Raw genomic sequence first — 18,093 nt, forward strand, 5'->3', positions numbered from 1 at the left:
GTATCTATATTTCCCCCTGTATTATTGTACCTTGTCTATACTACCTTGTCTATGTATTATTGTACCTGGTCTATACTACCTTGTCTATGTATTATTGTACCTGGTCTATACTACCTTGTCTATGTATTATTGTACCTGGTCTATACTACCTCGTCTATGTATTATTGTACCTTGTCTATACTACCTCGTCTATGTATTGTGGTACCTTGTCTATACTACCTCGTCTATGTATTATTGTACCTTGTCTATACTACCTCGTCTATGTATTATTGTACCTTGTCTATACTACCTTGTCTATGTATTGTGGTACCTTGTCTATACTACCTCGTAGGGGTGCACCGATATATCGGTCGGGTATCGGTATCGGCCGATAAGTGCCTTGTTGACTGCTATCGGCCTATCGGCCGATAAGCTCAAATGTGCCGATAGCAGTCGCCGATAAATACCCATCAATTTGTGTAGCGTCAAAAGGCAAAAAAAAAAAAGTTCACTCGCGCGATCTACCAGCACAACGCCCGCCGTCCCCCACACACACACACAATCTACTGCATCAAAGTAACTACTTATGATTAACAAGGCATTCGTTTTGTGGCATTAGCGTTATATAGTTAGTGTTACACGGACAATAACATCAGCATATTATTATTACCCATAGCAGCAAGGCATTACTCCGAGTCCGTTCATTAGCTCGGTTCCATTCCGTTGCTCATTCCGTACCCAACTACACATTCTGCAATCTGTTAATAAAGTTTTCAACCAGACAAATGTATAGAAAGGCTTTGTTTTATTATAACATTTGTTGCAGTAAAATCATTATGTCTCATTTGGTCATGCGTGGAGCGCCGGTCGGCGGGCCGGGCAGCTAACGTAGCTACGTTATTAGCTATTAGATGCAAGACTAACGTTACTGGTGAAAATGTGATTTGCGTTGGAATACTCCTTTGTCAACTTGCTGTACTTTGCTTGCAGGTCTGCAGTCATTATTGCTGCATTATGAATAGCCGCAACTTTAGCCAAGGTAACGTTATGGCTAAACCTTTAACAATAGTTAACGCTAGCTTTCGGTTAGCTGTTCAATGCTATTAATAACACAACTCCCCGTCAACACCCTCTCTCGGGAAGATGGCATTTAAGAAAGTATCTGCTGTTAAAATGAAGTGTTACACGTTCAATAACAAGCATATTATTTACCCGAAGATAGCAGTAAACAAGGCATTACTCCGTTAGTACGTTCATAGCTCGGTTCCATTCCGTTGCTCATTCCGTACCCAACTACACATTCTGCAATCTGTTAATAAAGTTTTCAACCAGACAAATGTATAGAAAGGCTTTGTTTTATTATAACATTTGTTGCAGTAAAATCATTATGTCTCATTTGGTCATGCGTGGAGCGCCGGTCGGCGGGCGGGGAGCTAACGTAGCTAAGTGTGTTCTGCTCTCGCAAACAGAATGCCCGGAAGTAGAAAAATTTATAAACGCTTGCCGATTGGTGGTAAGGACAGCAGGAGGTGGGTGCTAGCGGACACCGGTGTGGCGTAATTGGCCGAATCGACTGTCAATCAAAATGGTTCCATTGCATTGGTTGAAAGCTCTGGTTGAGAGAATAGTATCCTGCTGCAGGCCGCAAGAATGGTTCCATTGCATTGGTTGAAAGCTCTGGTTGAGAAAATAGTATCCCTCTGCAGGCCGCAAGACGATACTGGGAGAGAGATAGTGATACCATAAACATATTTCTTGATGTTTCCTTTTTTTAAGTAAGTAAAGAGGCCTACAAATACAAACATACACATACAAATATACAGTAGTTTCATTAAAAAAAATAAATAAATAAAAAAAAAAAAAAAAAAAAAAATTTTACAAATAATTTTACTATATACAAATATACAAATATCGGTATCGGTATCGGTATCGGCCGATAGTGTTAGTTGAACAATCGGTATCGGTATCGGCGGCCAATTTTCATATCGGTGCATCCCTACTACCTCGTCTATGTATTGTGGTACCTTGTCTATACTACCTCGTCTATGTATTATTGTACCTTGTCTATACTACCTCGTCTATGTATTATTGTACCTCGTCTATACTACCTTGTCTATGTATTATTGTACCTTGTCTATACTACCATGTCTATGTATTATTGTACCTTGTCTATACTACCTCGTCTATGTATTATTGTACCTTGTCTATACTACCATGTCTATGTATTATTGTACCTTGTCTATACTACCTCGTCTATGTATTATTGTACCTTGTCTATACTACCTTGTCTATACTACCTCGTCTATGTATTATTGTACCTTGTCTATACTACCTCGTCTATGTATTATTGTACCTTGTCTATACTACCTTGTCTATGTATTATTGTACCTTGTCTATACTACCTCGTCTATGTATTATTGTACCTTGTCTATACTACCTCGTCTATGTATTATTGTACCTTGTCTATACTACCTTGTCTATGTATTATTGTACCTTGTCTATACTACCATGTCTATGTATTATTGTACCTTGTCTATACTACCTCGTCTGTGTATTATTGTACCTTGTCTATACTACCTCGTCTATGTATTATTGTACCTTGTCTATACTACCTCGTCTATGTATTATTGTACCTTGTCTATACTACTTTGTCTATTGTGGTAACCCCAAGCCACCACTGGGCTTGGTGATTGAAGGACGCTACGTAACGGCCCAATGGCTAGGCGCTGCCCATATTTGGGCGTCCGCTTCCAGACGCACCTGTCGCTATAAGGCCATCAAGACCAACTAGCGAATCACGACGCGGTGTGCGTGTTGAGGAGGGTGAACAAAATAGGGCCCAAGGACACCCTCTCACTCTCTCATATCAGGGTGAGGAGACAGACCGGTAAGTGGAAAAGCCGCCCGGCAGACAGTCTAAGTGGAAGTCAGAGAGAGAGTGAGGAGAACCGAGAAATGTTTGCTTGATTAGAAAATAAAGCAAAAGTATTATTTTGGGAAACACAACCCGTCTGTCTGTTGTTTTATTCTGCCACCCCTACACCTGGAATTGCCACACTATGTATTATTGTACCTTGTCTATACTACCTTGTCTATACTACCTTGTCTATGTATTATTGTACCTTGTCTATAATACTACCATGTCTATCTATTATTGCTGATCAACATTTGGCCACCTCAGTCATCACATACTGCATGCCTGACCATCCTGGTACGAGCCAGGAGTAGGGGTAGGGTAGGGTAGGGCAGGGGTTCCCAAACTTTTCAGGCCGGGGCCCAGAAAATAAGGCGTCAGAGAGCCGCGGCCCAATGCACATCGTCTGGCTTTTTTTTTTTTTTTTTTTGCCAGGCGACCGATTTTTTAAGCCAAATATCACTTCAATCCTATTAAGTTAGTTCAAGTTAGTTATTCATTTATATGTGCTATTTATGAGAGGGCTAACTTGTTGCAAAATAATAATGATAATAATAATAGCCTCATTAAAATACTATTGTTGCTTCGGTTGTTTTCAGCGTTTTATGTGCATAATCTGTTATTTAGTTTGAAATGTTCGTTGAAATAAGTAGATTTTTCGTTTTTGTTTATTTATTAAGTTAATATAAAACCATATAGTCACATTTTAGAATACAATAGAAAATAATTTTAGAATACAACTAGAAACACTGTCCTGGCCTGCTTCTAAGTTCAGTGGCCTGACAAAAAAAATTTAAATAAAAAAATTAAAAATTAAAAAATAAAAAATAAAAATAATGTTTTTTTTATTTTATTTTTATTTTTTTTAAATCATCTCGCGGCCCATACGTGGCTGCTCGCGGCCCACCTTTGGGTCGCGACCCCGACTTTGGGAACCACTGGGGTAGGGTACCGAACTCTGTACTTTTAAGGGATGAGAGTGCATAAGTACGACCACATCACACCCATCCTCCACTCACTTCACTGGCTCCCCATCACTACCCGGACTGAATACAAAATATCCGTGCATCCACGGAAATGCGCCCCCCCCCCCCCCCCCCCCCCCCTACCTCAAAGATCTCCTCACCCCAGAACCCTCCACCCGTAACCTTCGCTCTGCCAACACCAATCGCCTCCGTCCCCGCAGGACCGAGCTCCGCACCATGGGGCCTTCTGCCCGGCTGCTCCTCGCCTGTGGGATGACTACTCTCTGTCCCCGACTACCTGAGAGCACCACCGACCACTGACTCTTTTATAAGAGGACTAAAAACTTGCCTCTTCACCAAAGCTTTTTCTTAGTTTTAACCTTTTATACATGCCTTTGTGTGTTTTATCCCTTTTTTTTTTAAATGTTTTTATGCCTTGTTTTTTAATTGCCTATGTTTCTAAAGCCTATGTTTTTACCCTGTAGCACTTTGAGATTTGGATCCAAATGTAAAGTTCACTACAAATTAAATGTATTATTGTTATTATTATTATTATTATTATTATTATTATTATTATTATTATTATTATTATTATTATTATTATTAAATTATTATTATTATTACCTATATCAGTTATATTATACATTACAATACATATGATCAATAACACTTTGCATCTGAATATATACTATGAATAAGTAAAGTATACAGTAAGTATACACAGGTGCAGTATACATAAGGTATATAACTGGCATGATATACGTATGTATGATCATGCGATTAATTTTGTGTGGTGTGTTACAACAATAAATAACAAAATGTTCTAAAAATATAAAAATATAAAACAATGTTGAAATTGAGATGTTTGAACTTATTTTACAACTGAAATAAAAAAGTTCTGAAAAAAGGTACCGTTGGGTACCGAATACCGATACTGAATTCCAGGAACTGGTACTGGTGCCTGGGGTTAGATACCAAGATTTTTACTTTGCTTATTACCTGAATTGTGCATTGCATGTGCTGTGTGAGCCAATTATAGGCTTTTGTTACATTTTGGTTGATTTTGGATTGTGGTTGAACAGAAGAAATGTTATATTATCTTGGAACAAACGTATCGGCTCACAGACACTGATGAGATTAACTATTTAGGTATCGAAATTTGACACTGTGTCATTCAATACCACATTTCGATACCACAACATTCAAATACTCAATACCAATTATCGATACTCGATAGTATTGAAGCAATTCGATAAAGGTATTGAATGTCGATACTCAGCCCTGGCCAGGAGGGATGTCTGACTGATTTGCTGACTGTCGGTTTCTCTTCCATCTTTCTCCCCCAGTTAAGTTTATGTGGGAGTTTATCCTTGTCTTCACTGAGGGTCAATGTCAGAGGGTGTGTTTCTATTGTAACATGGGCCTGTGAAGCCCTATCAGACATGTAACTGTTATTAAAGGCTATACAAATACAAATACGGCTGTCACGCGCATGTGTGTGTGTGTATGTGTTTCCATCGAGTCAGGGCACATTGATCATCAGCATCTTCCGTTCCTGCTGCAATCAGGACACTGGATTGTGTGTGTGAGTGGGGGTGGGGGTGGATGCTGGCATGAAGCCTTGAGATTAATAGACAGGAAGGGAATGGGAACAGGGGGTCATGACCCCTGGGGTCATCGGGTGTCTGTCCAGAGGATATGGATCGCCCCCCCCCCCCTGCTCCTCCTCATCCCACAGCCCCCTTCCTCCAACCTAACCGGCTCTGGCCCATTCACTGGTCATGTGTCCCACATAAGAACAACCGGCTCGATGTAAACAAAGAAATCCTTACAGAGACAAGTACATGTAGGACCCTTATACACACACACACATATATATATATATATATATATATGCAGAAACACACACATACAGATACTAGTGCTGTCAGGCGATTAAAAAAAATTATCTAATTAATTACAGGATTTGTAATTAATTAATCTAATTAATCACATTTTTAAAAAGAAAAGAAAAATCTTAATTTTTTTTGTAATTAATTTTGAGTTGATTTTCATAACGCGATAATTTGCTGTGTAATTAATTAATCTAATTAACACGATAAACTGACAGCCCAGATACATATATATATATATATATAAAAAATACATACACACACAGTATATATATACATAGAAACACACACACACATTTATATACAGTATAAATACAGAAACAGTTTCCGTGTGATGAATGGCAGTTGAAACTTTCTACAACATTCTAAAGCCAGTGCAGTGGTATATTCATACGATGAATTGAAAATGGGGGACCCTGATGTAAACAAGACGAAAGTCTTTCTCTGGTCTGCATCCCCTTAACAATTGTATGTATTGAGCTGTACTGTACTGTACCCATTCTGCAATCTGTTAATAAAGTTTTCAATCAATCAATCAATTCATGGTGATTTAACCGTGAGTGTATCAACTCATGGCTTAGAACGCTCTCGAGCAATCACAATGCGTGGTCGGACCTACCTGTTGTATACACATATATATATACATTACATATATACACACATGTATATACTGTATATATACAGAAACACACACTACACACACACACATTTATATACAGTATATACATACAGAAACACACATGTATACAAAAATACAGATTCATACACACAGTCACACACACACACACACACACACACACACACACACACACACACACACACACACACACACACACACACACACGCACACACAGGGTTCAAATGAACACCTGGGTCTGTGAGCCTATGAATGATCCATCTGTTTTCTCCATTACGCCTGATTTCTCCACTCCCTGCGGCCATTTCCATTCAAAAGCTGATACACAAAAAACGTGAATACACTTTCATGGTTGTTTCACTTATTATGGAGCATCTCGAGAATAATCATATATACATACAGATATTTAAATAAGCAGTCAGAAACTGCAGCCATTAACAGTGTAAGTGGAAATGATATCCCATCACATCAGAATGTCCCGAATCACATTTAGCTTCATCTAATTTTATACAAGGGATTATGGAGGTTTTAGACATAACATTAGGTGGTCACTTTATATGGTCCCATAGGCTTATGGAATGAAAGGGTAACTAAGAGACCACTTAATGCTCAGCAAAGCTCTTGGTAATATATTAGCCAGAGTTGTGGCTGGGTTTTCCCTCCAGACACAGGATTTAAAGGTTATACATCTCACCCCGGAATTTTTCTACTAAATCCAGCTAAAAGGAAATCTGCAAACTGTCAAGAAAAGAAAGGAGAATGTCCAAACCTCATGGTGCAAAGAAATAGAACATGTATTCTGGGTGTGTGTATGGTGGGTGAATAAAAGTCACAACACGTTTATTTTAGCTGGAGGTTTTTGCCTAATTGGAGTGATGTGAAATAAATCTGTGACTGATATCTCATTATCTGGTCGTTCCCTATTTAATCTTAGTAGCTTTCAATGTCCCTCTCTGTCAAAAGCGCAAAACGGTAGCAACAAAAAGCTAAACATATTCACAGTCGACACTGTAAATAAATTTAAAAAATCAAATAAACAGTTGTGAGATGCAGAGACCTCATTACGAGGGGAATTTACATTATCTCCCGATCCCTTCCTCTCTACGAGACATTTCGCAGAGTGTAATTTTCTTGGCTCGTAGCGGTCCAAGATAAACATGTCTTGTCTTACCGCCACCATCTATCTTCAGCTATAATAGTCCGTTGTGTAAGATATAGGCATGAGATACCTCCTCCCTGGACTCCCTGGAGAGGTCTCCTCTAACGGACAGAGTACAGTTACTACACGGAGAAGAAGTGGCTTTAACCAGGGATGAGAACACACACACTGCCCTAACAAATTAGTTATTTTGGGGTTTTTCTTGTTGTAGTATTCTAGTAGTCAATAGATATTGGACTCACAACTCCTAGTTCAATCTATCTGGTATTCATCTGAACCACCGCACTTGAAGAAACCAACCGTTTTTTCCTGACAAAACAGGTGCAGTTATCTTGTTTTCTCAAGAGAGAACTAAAACTAACCCACCTAGAGGATTCTGTCTCTGGGAAATCGATACTGCTCAACTTTTCACCTTTGAAAAGGTCAATCTATCAACGTCCTCCCGGTGAAAATAAACGTGCACCTTTTCCAACTTATCCCGACTGAAAAGAGACCCAGGAACTCGGAATGACCCACCAATAGGTCGCCCCCACACCCCATTCTGGAACCAATTGTTCCGACAATCTGTGGGACAGATCATTGTTCTCTCTCTATATTGTTTGTTTTCCACTACCTTAGTGGTAAAGTGTAGTTAAGTGAGGTGCGTTTGTCGCATTTGGGTTCCGTCCCAAGTCGAACCCTGCCATCGGCCTGAGCCACATTGTTCCCTGGCCTCTCAGGAATTCCTCCGCCAGGAAATATGGTTTACAAGAGAAGGCACCAAGCCCAGCCAGCCCCTCACTTAAGAACCCCCCCCCTCCCTCCCCCATCTGGCTATACCTCCTCTACGTGCCCCCCCCCCCCCCCCGGCGTGCGGTGTCCACTGGCTCATCCCATCAGGGGGACGCAGCGGGGAAGGAATCCGTCCAATCCTACCGCCGGATACACACGAAACAAGCGCCCTCTTTGAGCAGGGACTGAAACTCTTGATGCACTGCAGGGCAGGCTATAAAGGTTGACCACAGTGGCGGAAGAGCTGGGAAATAAGAGGTTAAAAGGGGGACAACCCAGGGATGTCCTGCTGGCTACAAGGAGCTAAAGCCCCACACCATGTAATCACAGTGCCATGGGTTTGAATCCTACCCTTTGTTGCATGCCACGCCCCCCCCCCCCCCCCCCTCCCTGTGTTTCCTGTCATCCTCTGCTGTCCTATCTTAATGAAAGCAGAAAAGCCCACAAGTCCTTAAGCAATGTATGTGGTTTGTAATAATATAGTTCTTTGTGAGTTAAGTTTGCTGGCGGCATGTGTGTGCGCGTGTGTGTGTGTGTGTGTGTGTGTGTGTGTGTGTGTGTGTGTGTGTGTGTGTGTGTGCGTGTGTGTGTGTGTGTGTGTGTGTGTGTGTGTGTGTGTGTGTGTGTGCGTGCGTGCGTGTGCGAGTGTATGCGAGTATGTCAAATGAAAGTGATCAGTCTGACCCTTGACCCCAGTGGGACTGTCTTTGTTCCCCCTGAGTGTCTCCCAGTCTGACGCTCCCAAGTGTCTCCCAGATGATAAGAGGGTGGATACACTCTCTCTTCCTCTCTCCCCTCTCGCTCATAAATTGCAGGGTGCAGTTTAACCGATAAGTTCAAGATCTCACTCAATACCGTACCTCCCACCCACTACACACAGACCTGGCTGACAGAAGGAGCACGTTCAGTGCTAGACTTAAGACTCCCGAGACGTAGCACTGAACGGCACAGGAAGTCCTTCATTCCGACAGCCATCAGACTTTACAATGCATCACTGTGCCTCACTGCATCACTGAGCACAGGGTGACAGTTACCATCTTCCTGGACTTTTACTTTACTTTTAAACCAACATAGTACAAATGTACACTTACTGTATATTTCTGTATTTTTTTTTACTGTATATTTTATATTAGCATGTAACATAGGAAATGTATATCCCGGACCGCATTTTATTCTTAGGCTTATTGTTGTCCTTATTTGTGACTTTTGTTTTACTGTGAGCGATTTGTATAGTACCAAATTCCAACGACACCTTTCGGATCTGATCCATGCCAACAACCTTACCCCAGAACAAGAGCTGTCTTGACAGGGAAGTAAGTTCAGGAAGTTCTCAGGAAAGTTCCAAAAAAGGAATTCCAGTCCCGGCACCCCATGGGAGTCAAGGGGGATGAGGGGAGGGGGGGGGGGGGGGGAGGGTGGACCGGGGCGCGAGCATTCCCCAAACCCCAACCAGAACAGAGGACACATTCCACGAAGACCCCCCTCCTATATAATCGCCTCCTTCATTACTCTAAATGGAGTGATGGCACTGGTTTCTAGGGAAAAGCCACACGAGGATCAGGTCAGAATCTCTAAAAACTATCTCCTCTCCCTGCTTCCCTCCGCCGTCCATTGGAACCATCTGCCGAACAGGGAGATTCTGAAGGAGGAGGAGGAATGTGTACACAATCCATACATGTGGTCTGTGAAACACAGCGCTCTTAATGACACACAGCGCGCGGTGCCCTCTCAACCCCACTTCCCCTGCAAAGTTCCCACCGTACCGAGAAACTCAAACTGCTGAGAAAACATAAAAGGGTGGAAGACGTCCAAACCGATAGCTTGTCACCGATCATATCATGTGACCGTCACATTGTTTTTTTTTCGGTCATTGCTTTAGGTTTGTTGGTCATAATGAACTAACATTGATAAAACATTGTTTTTTTTTTTTTTTTTTTGCTGTACTTGCCGTTAGAGTAGACCTTTCAGGTGACTGTTTTTGGAACGCTCTCAGAATCCTATCTTGGAATTTGATCACTCAACTTGGCCTCTTCAACCTGGCCTTCAACCCCTAACTTTCTCACTTTATATGTATATGTTGTGTCTCTGTCCACTATGTCTGTTAATTTGTTATTATTTGTTATTTGTTATTATGTAAAGCGACCTTGGGTCCTTTGAAAGGCGCTATATAAAACGTAGTTATTATTATTATTATTATTAAATGTAGCCTATACCACAATATTGGGGTTCTAAAATAATGACTTACTGTGTGTAACAAGAACAACTTTTTAGGGCGCCCCAGTGGCGAACCACATAGCGTGCTCGCTCAGCCGCGACACGGCCGACCCGGGTTCGACTCCCGAACCCGTCGTTATTTGCCGAATGTCTTCCCCCCACTCTGTCTCCCATTCCTCTTCTGTCTCTCTCTACTGGACTGCCCAGTAGCAATAAAGCGATAAAACGCCAAAAAATAAATGTTAAAAAAAAAGAAAAACTTTTTAATTTAAATACATTTCGCAAGACATAACGCCGCCCTTCCTTCCTGCCTTTGAGGTTAGCTGTTTTCTCAGTTTTCTCAGCCTGATTAGTTTTCTCGCCATTCCTCTAGTCTACTGCAGGGGCCACTGTGGAGTGCGGTGCAGCGGTAGGGCTGTGAGGCCAGCTGTGTGCAGCAGCAACACAACAGTAGGGCTGTGAGGCCAGCTGTGTGCAGCAGCAACACAACAGTAGGGCTGTGAGGCCAGCTGTGTGCAGCAACACAACACAACACAACAGTAGGGCTGTGAGGCCAGCTGTGTGCAGCAACACAACACAACAGTAGGGCTGTGAGGCCAGCTGTGTGCAGCAACACAACACAACAGTAGGGCTGTGAGGCCAGCTGTGTGCAGCAGCAACACAACAGTAGGGCTGTGAGGCCAGCTGTGTGCAGCAGCAACACAACAGTAGGGCTGTGAGGCCAGCTGTGTGCAGCAACACAACACAACAGTAGGGCTGTGAGGCCAGCTGTGTGCAGCAGCAACACAACAGTAGGGCTGTGAGGCCAGCTGTGTGCAGCAGCAACACAACAGTAGGGCTGTGAGGCCAGCTGTGTGCAGCAACACAACACAACAGTAGGGCTGTGAGGCCAGCTGTGTGCAGCAGCAACACAACAGTAGGGCTGTGAGGCCAGCTGTGTGCAGCAGCAACACAACAGTAGGGCTGTGAGGCCAGCTGTGTGCAGCAGCAACACAACAGTAGGGCTGTGAGGCCAGCTGTGTGCAGCAGCAACACAACAGTAGGGCTGTGAGGCCAGCTGTGTGCAGCAGCAACACAACAGTAGGGCTGTGAGGCCAGCTGTGTGCAGCAACACAACACAACACAACAGTAGGGCTGTGAGGCCAGCTGTGTGCAGCAACACAACACAACAGTAGGGCTGTGAGGCCAGCTGTGTGCAGCAACACAACAGTAGAGCTGTGAGGCCAGCTGTGTGCAGCAGCAACACAACACAACACAACAGTAGGGCTGTGAGGCCAGCTGTGTGCAGCAACACAACACAACAGTAGGGCTGTGAGGCCAGCTGTGTGCAGCAACACAACACAACAGTAGGGCTGTGAGGCCAGCTGTGAGCAGCAACACAACACAACAGTAGGGCTGTGAGGCCAGCTGTGAGCAGCAACACAACACAACAGTAGGGCTGTGAGGCCAGCTGTGTGCAGCAGCAACACAACAGTAGGGCTGTGAGGCCAGCTGTGTGCAGCAGCAACACAACAGTAGGGCTGTGAGGCCAGCTGTGTGCAGCAACACAACACAACAGTAGGGCTGTGAGGCCAGCTGTGTGCAGCAGCAACACAACAGTAGGGCTGTGAGGCCAGCTGTGTGCAGCAGCAACACAACAGTAGGGCTGTGAGGCCAGCTGTGTGCAGCAGCAACACAACAGTAGGGCTGTGAGGCCAGCTGTGTGCAGCAACACAACACAACAGTAGGGCTGTGAGGCCAGCTGTGTGCAGCAACACAACACAACAGTAGGGCTGTGAGGCCAGCTGTGTGCAGCAGCAACACAACAGTAGGGCTGTGAGGCCAGCTGTGTGCAGCAGCAACACAACAGTAGGGCTGTGAGGCCAGCTGTGTGCAGCAGCAACACAACAGTAGGGCTGTGAGGCCAGCTGTGTGCAGCAGCAACACAACAGTAGGGCTGTGAGGCCAGCTGTGTGCAGCAGCAACACAACAGTAGGGCTGTGAGGCCAGCTGTGTGCAGCAACAACACAACAGTAGGGCTGTGAGGCCAGCTGTGTGCAGCAGCAACACAACAGTAGGGCTGTGAGGCCAGCTGTGTGCAGCAGCAACACAACAGTAGGGCTGTGAGGCCAGCTGTGTGCAGCAACAACACAACAGTAGGGCTGTGAGGCCAGCTGTGTGCAGCAGCAACACAACAGTAGGGCTGTGAGGCCAGCTGTGTGCAGCAACACAACACAACAGTAGGGCTGTGAGGCCAGCTGTGTGCAGCAGCAACACAACAGTAGGGCTGTGAGGCCAGCTGTGTGCAGCAACACAACACAACAGTAGGGCTGTGAGGCCAGCTGTGTGCAGCAGCAACACAACAGTAGGGCTGTGAGGCCAGCTGTGTGCAGCAACACAACACAACAGTAGGGCTGTGAGGCCAGCTGTGTGCAGCAACACAACACAACAGTAGAGCTGTGAGGCCAGCTGTGTGCAGCAACACAACACAACAGTAGGGCTGTGAGGCCAGCTGTGTGCAGCAACACAACACAACAGTAGAGCTGTGAGGCCAGCTGTGTGCAGCAACACAACACAACAGTAGGGCTGTGAGGCCAGCTGTGTGCAGCAGCAACACAACAGTAGGGCTGTGAGGCCAGCTGTGTGCAGCAGCAACACAACACAACAGTAGGGCTGTGAGGCCAGCTGTGTGCAGCAGCAACACAACAGTAGGGCTGTGAGGCCAGCTGTGTGCAGCAACACAACACAACAGTAGGGCTGTGAGGCCAGCTGTGTGCAGCAGCAACACAACAGTAGGGCTGTGAGGCCAGCTGTGTGCAGCAGCAACACAACACAACAGTAGGGCTGTGAGGCCAGCTGGAGGAGTCAGTCCACCTTGTTCCTTGGCCGCTCAGCCCTATATTCCGTCAGATCAGAACTTGGCAGAGAGCGCACAGACTGAGCTCCCAGGCCTTCCCGTGCTGCAGTGTGGTGGTGGGCAGAGTGGTTGTATGGCTGGAATAGGAATGTTAGTATGCAATGGGTACGTCCCCGGCGGTGCCATTCAGACACTCTGAGCGGATGGAGAGGTGCCATGGTGGGCCATGGTGTTTATCTCTTATCGCTTATCATCAACATCTCTTCCAGGTTTCTTCAAGTGCACTGTGTATGAAGTAAGTGGAAGACGTTGAATAGTGCTGTCAGAATACTAGACAATACATTTCTAGAATAGTAACTTAATAGAATTCATTTGATTAGCTAATATAGCCATGGATGGAGTTAATGAACAGGCAATATGGTATGGGAAGCATGGGAATTTGTGTAGCAATAGACCTAAACACATAAAATCGACAGAGAAAACAAAAACAAACCAATTGGAAAATAGTAGGCAAATTAACATATTTTTGTAATTAACTTATATTGACTTATATATCTATAGCCTGACTGAAATAATGGAACGTGTTACCTGAAAAGTGAATGTCCCCTTCGAGAATCAGGCCAACACATTTACATTAAGAGGATTGATTGATTGATTGATTGATTGATTGATTGATTGATTGATTGATTGATTGATTGATTGATTGATTGATTGATTGATTGAAAATGTTATTAACAGAGCAGAATGGGTACAATACAGTACGGCTCAATACACACAATTGTTAAGGGGATGCAGACCTGAGAAAGACTTTCGTCTTGTTTACATCAGGGTCCCCCATTTTCAATTCATCATAACATATCATACAGATAGACAGTAGGGTACTGTTACATCTAGACATTTATGACATACCAGCATCACAGCATCATACCAGCATCACATCTGGACAAGAGGAAGGGGAACTATGTGAGAATGCTGTTCATCGACTACAGCTCAGCATTCAATACCATAGTCCCCTCCAAACTCATAGCCAAGCTCAGGGACCTGGGCTTGAACTATGACCTGTGCCAGTGGGTCCTGGACTTCCTGACGGGCAGACCCCAGGTGGTAAGAGCCGGCAACTGCACCTCCTCATCCATCACGCTCAACATAGGGGCCCCCCAGGGCTGTGTTCTGAGCCCCCTCCTCTACTCCCTGTACACACATGACTGCGTAGCACAGCGGAACAACAACACCATCATCAAATTTGCTGATGACACAGTAGTGGTGGGCCTGATCTCTGCCAACGACGAAAGGGCCTACCTGGAAGAGGTAGAGAACCTGTCACAGTGGTGTCAGGAGAACTGCCTCTCCCTGAACGTCAGCAAAACAAAAGAGATGATTGTGGACTTCAGGAGGTCGGGGGTCAAGGACTACAGCCCCCTCAGCATCGACGGGGCACCAGTTGAGAGAGTGAACAGTTTCAAGTACCTCGGAGCCCACATATCCGAGGACTTGACATGGACCACACACATTGACAGTGTTGTGAAGAAGGCACGACAACGCCTCTACTTCCTCAGGCGCCTAAGGAAGTTCCAAGTCAGTCAGAAGATCCTTAGGAACTTCTACTCATGTACAATAGAGAGCATCCTGACCGGCAACATCACCTCCTGGTTTGGGAATAGCACTGCACAAGACCGTAGCAGACTACAAAGAGTGACACGTTCAGCCGAACGCACAATTAGAGGGGGGCTTCCCACCCTCCAGAACATTTACAACAAGCGGTGCAAGGGGAAGGCTAAGAGAATTATTAAGGACTCGAGCCACCCGAACAACTGCCTCTTTGAACTGCTGCCGTCAGGCAAGCGATACCGGAGTCTTATGGCGAGCACAGAAAGACTCAGAAGGAGCTTCTATCCCCAGGCCATCAGGCTGCTAAACGAACAATAATCGCTAAACGAACAATAATCACTATGCAACAACCATCAAATGCACACAGCACACACACCCACACGCACACACACACTCACTCAAACAAACAACACACTGCAGCACCCACTCTCCACACTTTAGATCACACAAACACACTTACACTTTATATTTATTGATAAAGGATTTGCACTACAACTCGTACACCTACTGTGAATTGTACCTAAACTGCACCTCGTCCATTTATGCCTTGCACTATATAGTATTGTATATTAGTACACTGCACAGTATTGTATATTGTATGGTAACTACGTCTACGAACATTGTACATATGTCTAAACTGAACACTGTGACCTCTTTTTTTTCTTCTAATTTTTACTATGTTTTTATTTCATACTTATCTTGTCATGCACAGTCTCTGGAGCGCAACAGTAAGAAGCATTTTGTACAAAAGTATTCTGTACTTCTGTATGACAACTATTAAAGAAACTTGAAACTACCAGATCTACAAATACAGTACTGTTTATGAGTACAACAATAGTCTAAAAAGAGAGTATATATATACATTTGAGGGGGAAGAAACTGTACATTGGAGGAGGTTGAGGAGATGCAAATCACAATTCACAAATGTGTGTGTGTGTGTGTGTGTGTGTGTGTGTGTGTGTGTGTGTGTGTGTGTGTGTGTGTGTGTGTGTGTGTGTGCGTGTGTGCGTGTGTGTGTGTGTGTGGGGGGGGGGGGGGGTTCAGCTATAAACCATTTCCACACTAAAACCCCCAGCAGGCAGCAGCAGCATCCTGCCTATTTGACATTGACGTCCAGTGCTGCTCACTGAGTTATCTGGCTGGAGTCGGGAGCCCCTCTCTCTCTCTGTAGTGCATGATGCATACCAAGTAGTTGTTTTATTGTGTGGGGGGGAGTCAGCAGCAAAGATGTTCACTTTTCACGGCTGTCTCTCTGTAGAAAACATACTTGTTGTAATAATGATAATATAATAAATAAATAAATAAAACTCACCGAGAGAAACTCCAGCGTCCCGACATAATCCCGTTCGGTCTTCAGCAGTTCATTCAGGACACACACTCGCAGCCGGAGCTGTTTCTCCAAGTCCTTCCCGCTTTCTGCTCTATGTTCTGCTTTGCTTTCCTCGGTCATCGTGATACAAAAACTGCAAAACTTTTTTTTTTATCTCCAGCAGCGGGCACTTCCAAAAAAAAGTTGCAAACGAATCAGTTGTGTCTGTGATGTCAATTGCAACAACCGCAACAAGTTTGCAACATGGTTGCAAACAAATCCAAACAACAATATCCAAACAAAAACAAACGGAAAGTTGAATGACAAGCTATGATCAAATCTCCGAGTTTCACACAACACTGCGAGAGGTTGTGTTGTTTCACACGCTCGACACAAAGCTGTGTGTATCAACGGGTTCTGGACACCAGTCAGAAAGTTGAGTCCATGTGACTCCTTCCTAAAAGCATCCTGATCCAGCCTCCCTCTGCAGCCCACAGTGGGGAGCGGGGGTGGGGTGGGGGGGGCAGGGCTGTCCCGCCTGAGAGAGGGGACACTTCCCCTGACAGGCAGAGAAAGCACCCTATATATATATATATATATATTTGTTTTATCTCAATGGGTTATGTAGTCTACACTACAGCATAATATGAGATGTTAGTAATAGTTAGTGAGTTTGTTATTCTCTCCCCTCTCTCTCCCTCCCTCTCATTAATGACACACTTATAGCCCTAATAGCCTAATAATAACCATTTTTAATGTATTACATTGCCTGGGAGTGGGACTAACACCTGGGGGGAAGGGTAATCAGCGTACATCTATTTCAAACACTTTGCATTTGCAAAGAAACAGTCAAATAGCTCACTTTTGTTTTGAAAGAGAGAGAGACACTTATAATTCACCAAATACGGTGAATGTACCGCAACTGGTCTTGGTGACAATAGGGTGTGGTGGACTGGAGAGAGACATAATGAACACGTTTCACAGCATTATAAGACACAGCACATGGTACAATGACAACAGGACAGCTCATACAGAGTACAGGGACTAACACGTTCTAATAGATGACAGGGAGAGAGCACTGCAGCAATAGACTGTAGACCAGGGGTAGGCAACCCTAGGCACGCGTGCCAGGCGGGGGCATTTGCATAGGCACAGAGGGCAGCAGTAAAAAAAAAAAAAAAAAAAAATATATATATATATATATATATTTTTTTGAAATATTATAGTGAAATATTTTGCACTGTTGTCGCATTTATCTTGTTGAAATCCTCCCACAGGTTCTTTTTACTACCACATATTTAATTGAGACCCTTTATTTGTTTATTATTTCAATTTAGCTGGAAATACATTGCTACATCATTCAGTAACATTTGCAGAGCCTTATAACAAAAACATTATTACGTCACCATTGTGACCTGGGATTAATCAACACATTTTATTATTTATTTTTCTATTTCATTGAACATTGCACATGTTAAAAGCCATTTTTTTACCAAGTCAACTTGTGTTCTTATTAGGTTGAAATAATGTTGTTGTGTACTTGTTTTTCTGTTAACTTATTATGGATTGAAAACTGAAAACCTTAATGCACAGTAACTGAACTCAATATTTTTAAGTTCTGGTAACTTATTATTATAATTTTTTTTACAGTGTAGTCTTGCGATCAATCAAAACTTATTTACACGATATACCTCACATTCACCCTCCATTCACATCCTGGTGTTCTCCTGGTGTTCTCCATTAGGCCTGTAGGTGGAGCTATGACAGCACACGTACAGTACACACACCGATGGTGTGTGATGTGTCCAA

At 43.9% G+C, this 18,093-nt stretch overlaps 1 protein-coding gene across 1 annotated transcript in view; it reads right to left on the reverse strand.

Annotated features, from left to right (window-relative positions):
- prex2 (phosphatidylinositol-3,4,5-trisphosphate-dependent Rac exchange factor 2) overlaps positions 1-16,436 on the reverse strand; it is a 317,978-nt gene extending 301,542 nt beyond the window's left edge. Inside the window, exon 1 of the mRNA XM_084325913.1 lies at positions 16,288-16,436. Coding sequence (XP_084182039.1) covers positions 16,288-16,425 — 138 coding nt within the window. The 5' untranslated portion in view covers positions 16,426-16,436. The remainder of the gene's footprint in view (positions 1-16,287) is intronic.
- Between the last annotated feature and the right edge of the window lie 1,657 nt (positions 16,437-18,093).

This window comes from Notolepis coatsorum (genome assembly GCF_963971535.1).
Source record: "Notolepis coatsorum genome assembly, chromosome: 12".
NCBI lineage: Eukaryota > Metazoa > Chordata > Actinopteri > Aulopiformes > Paralepididae > Notolepis > Notolepis coatsorum.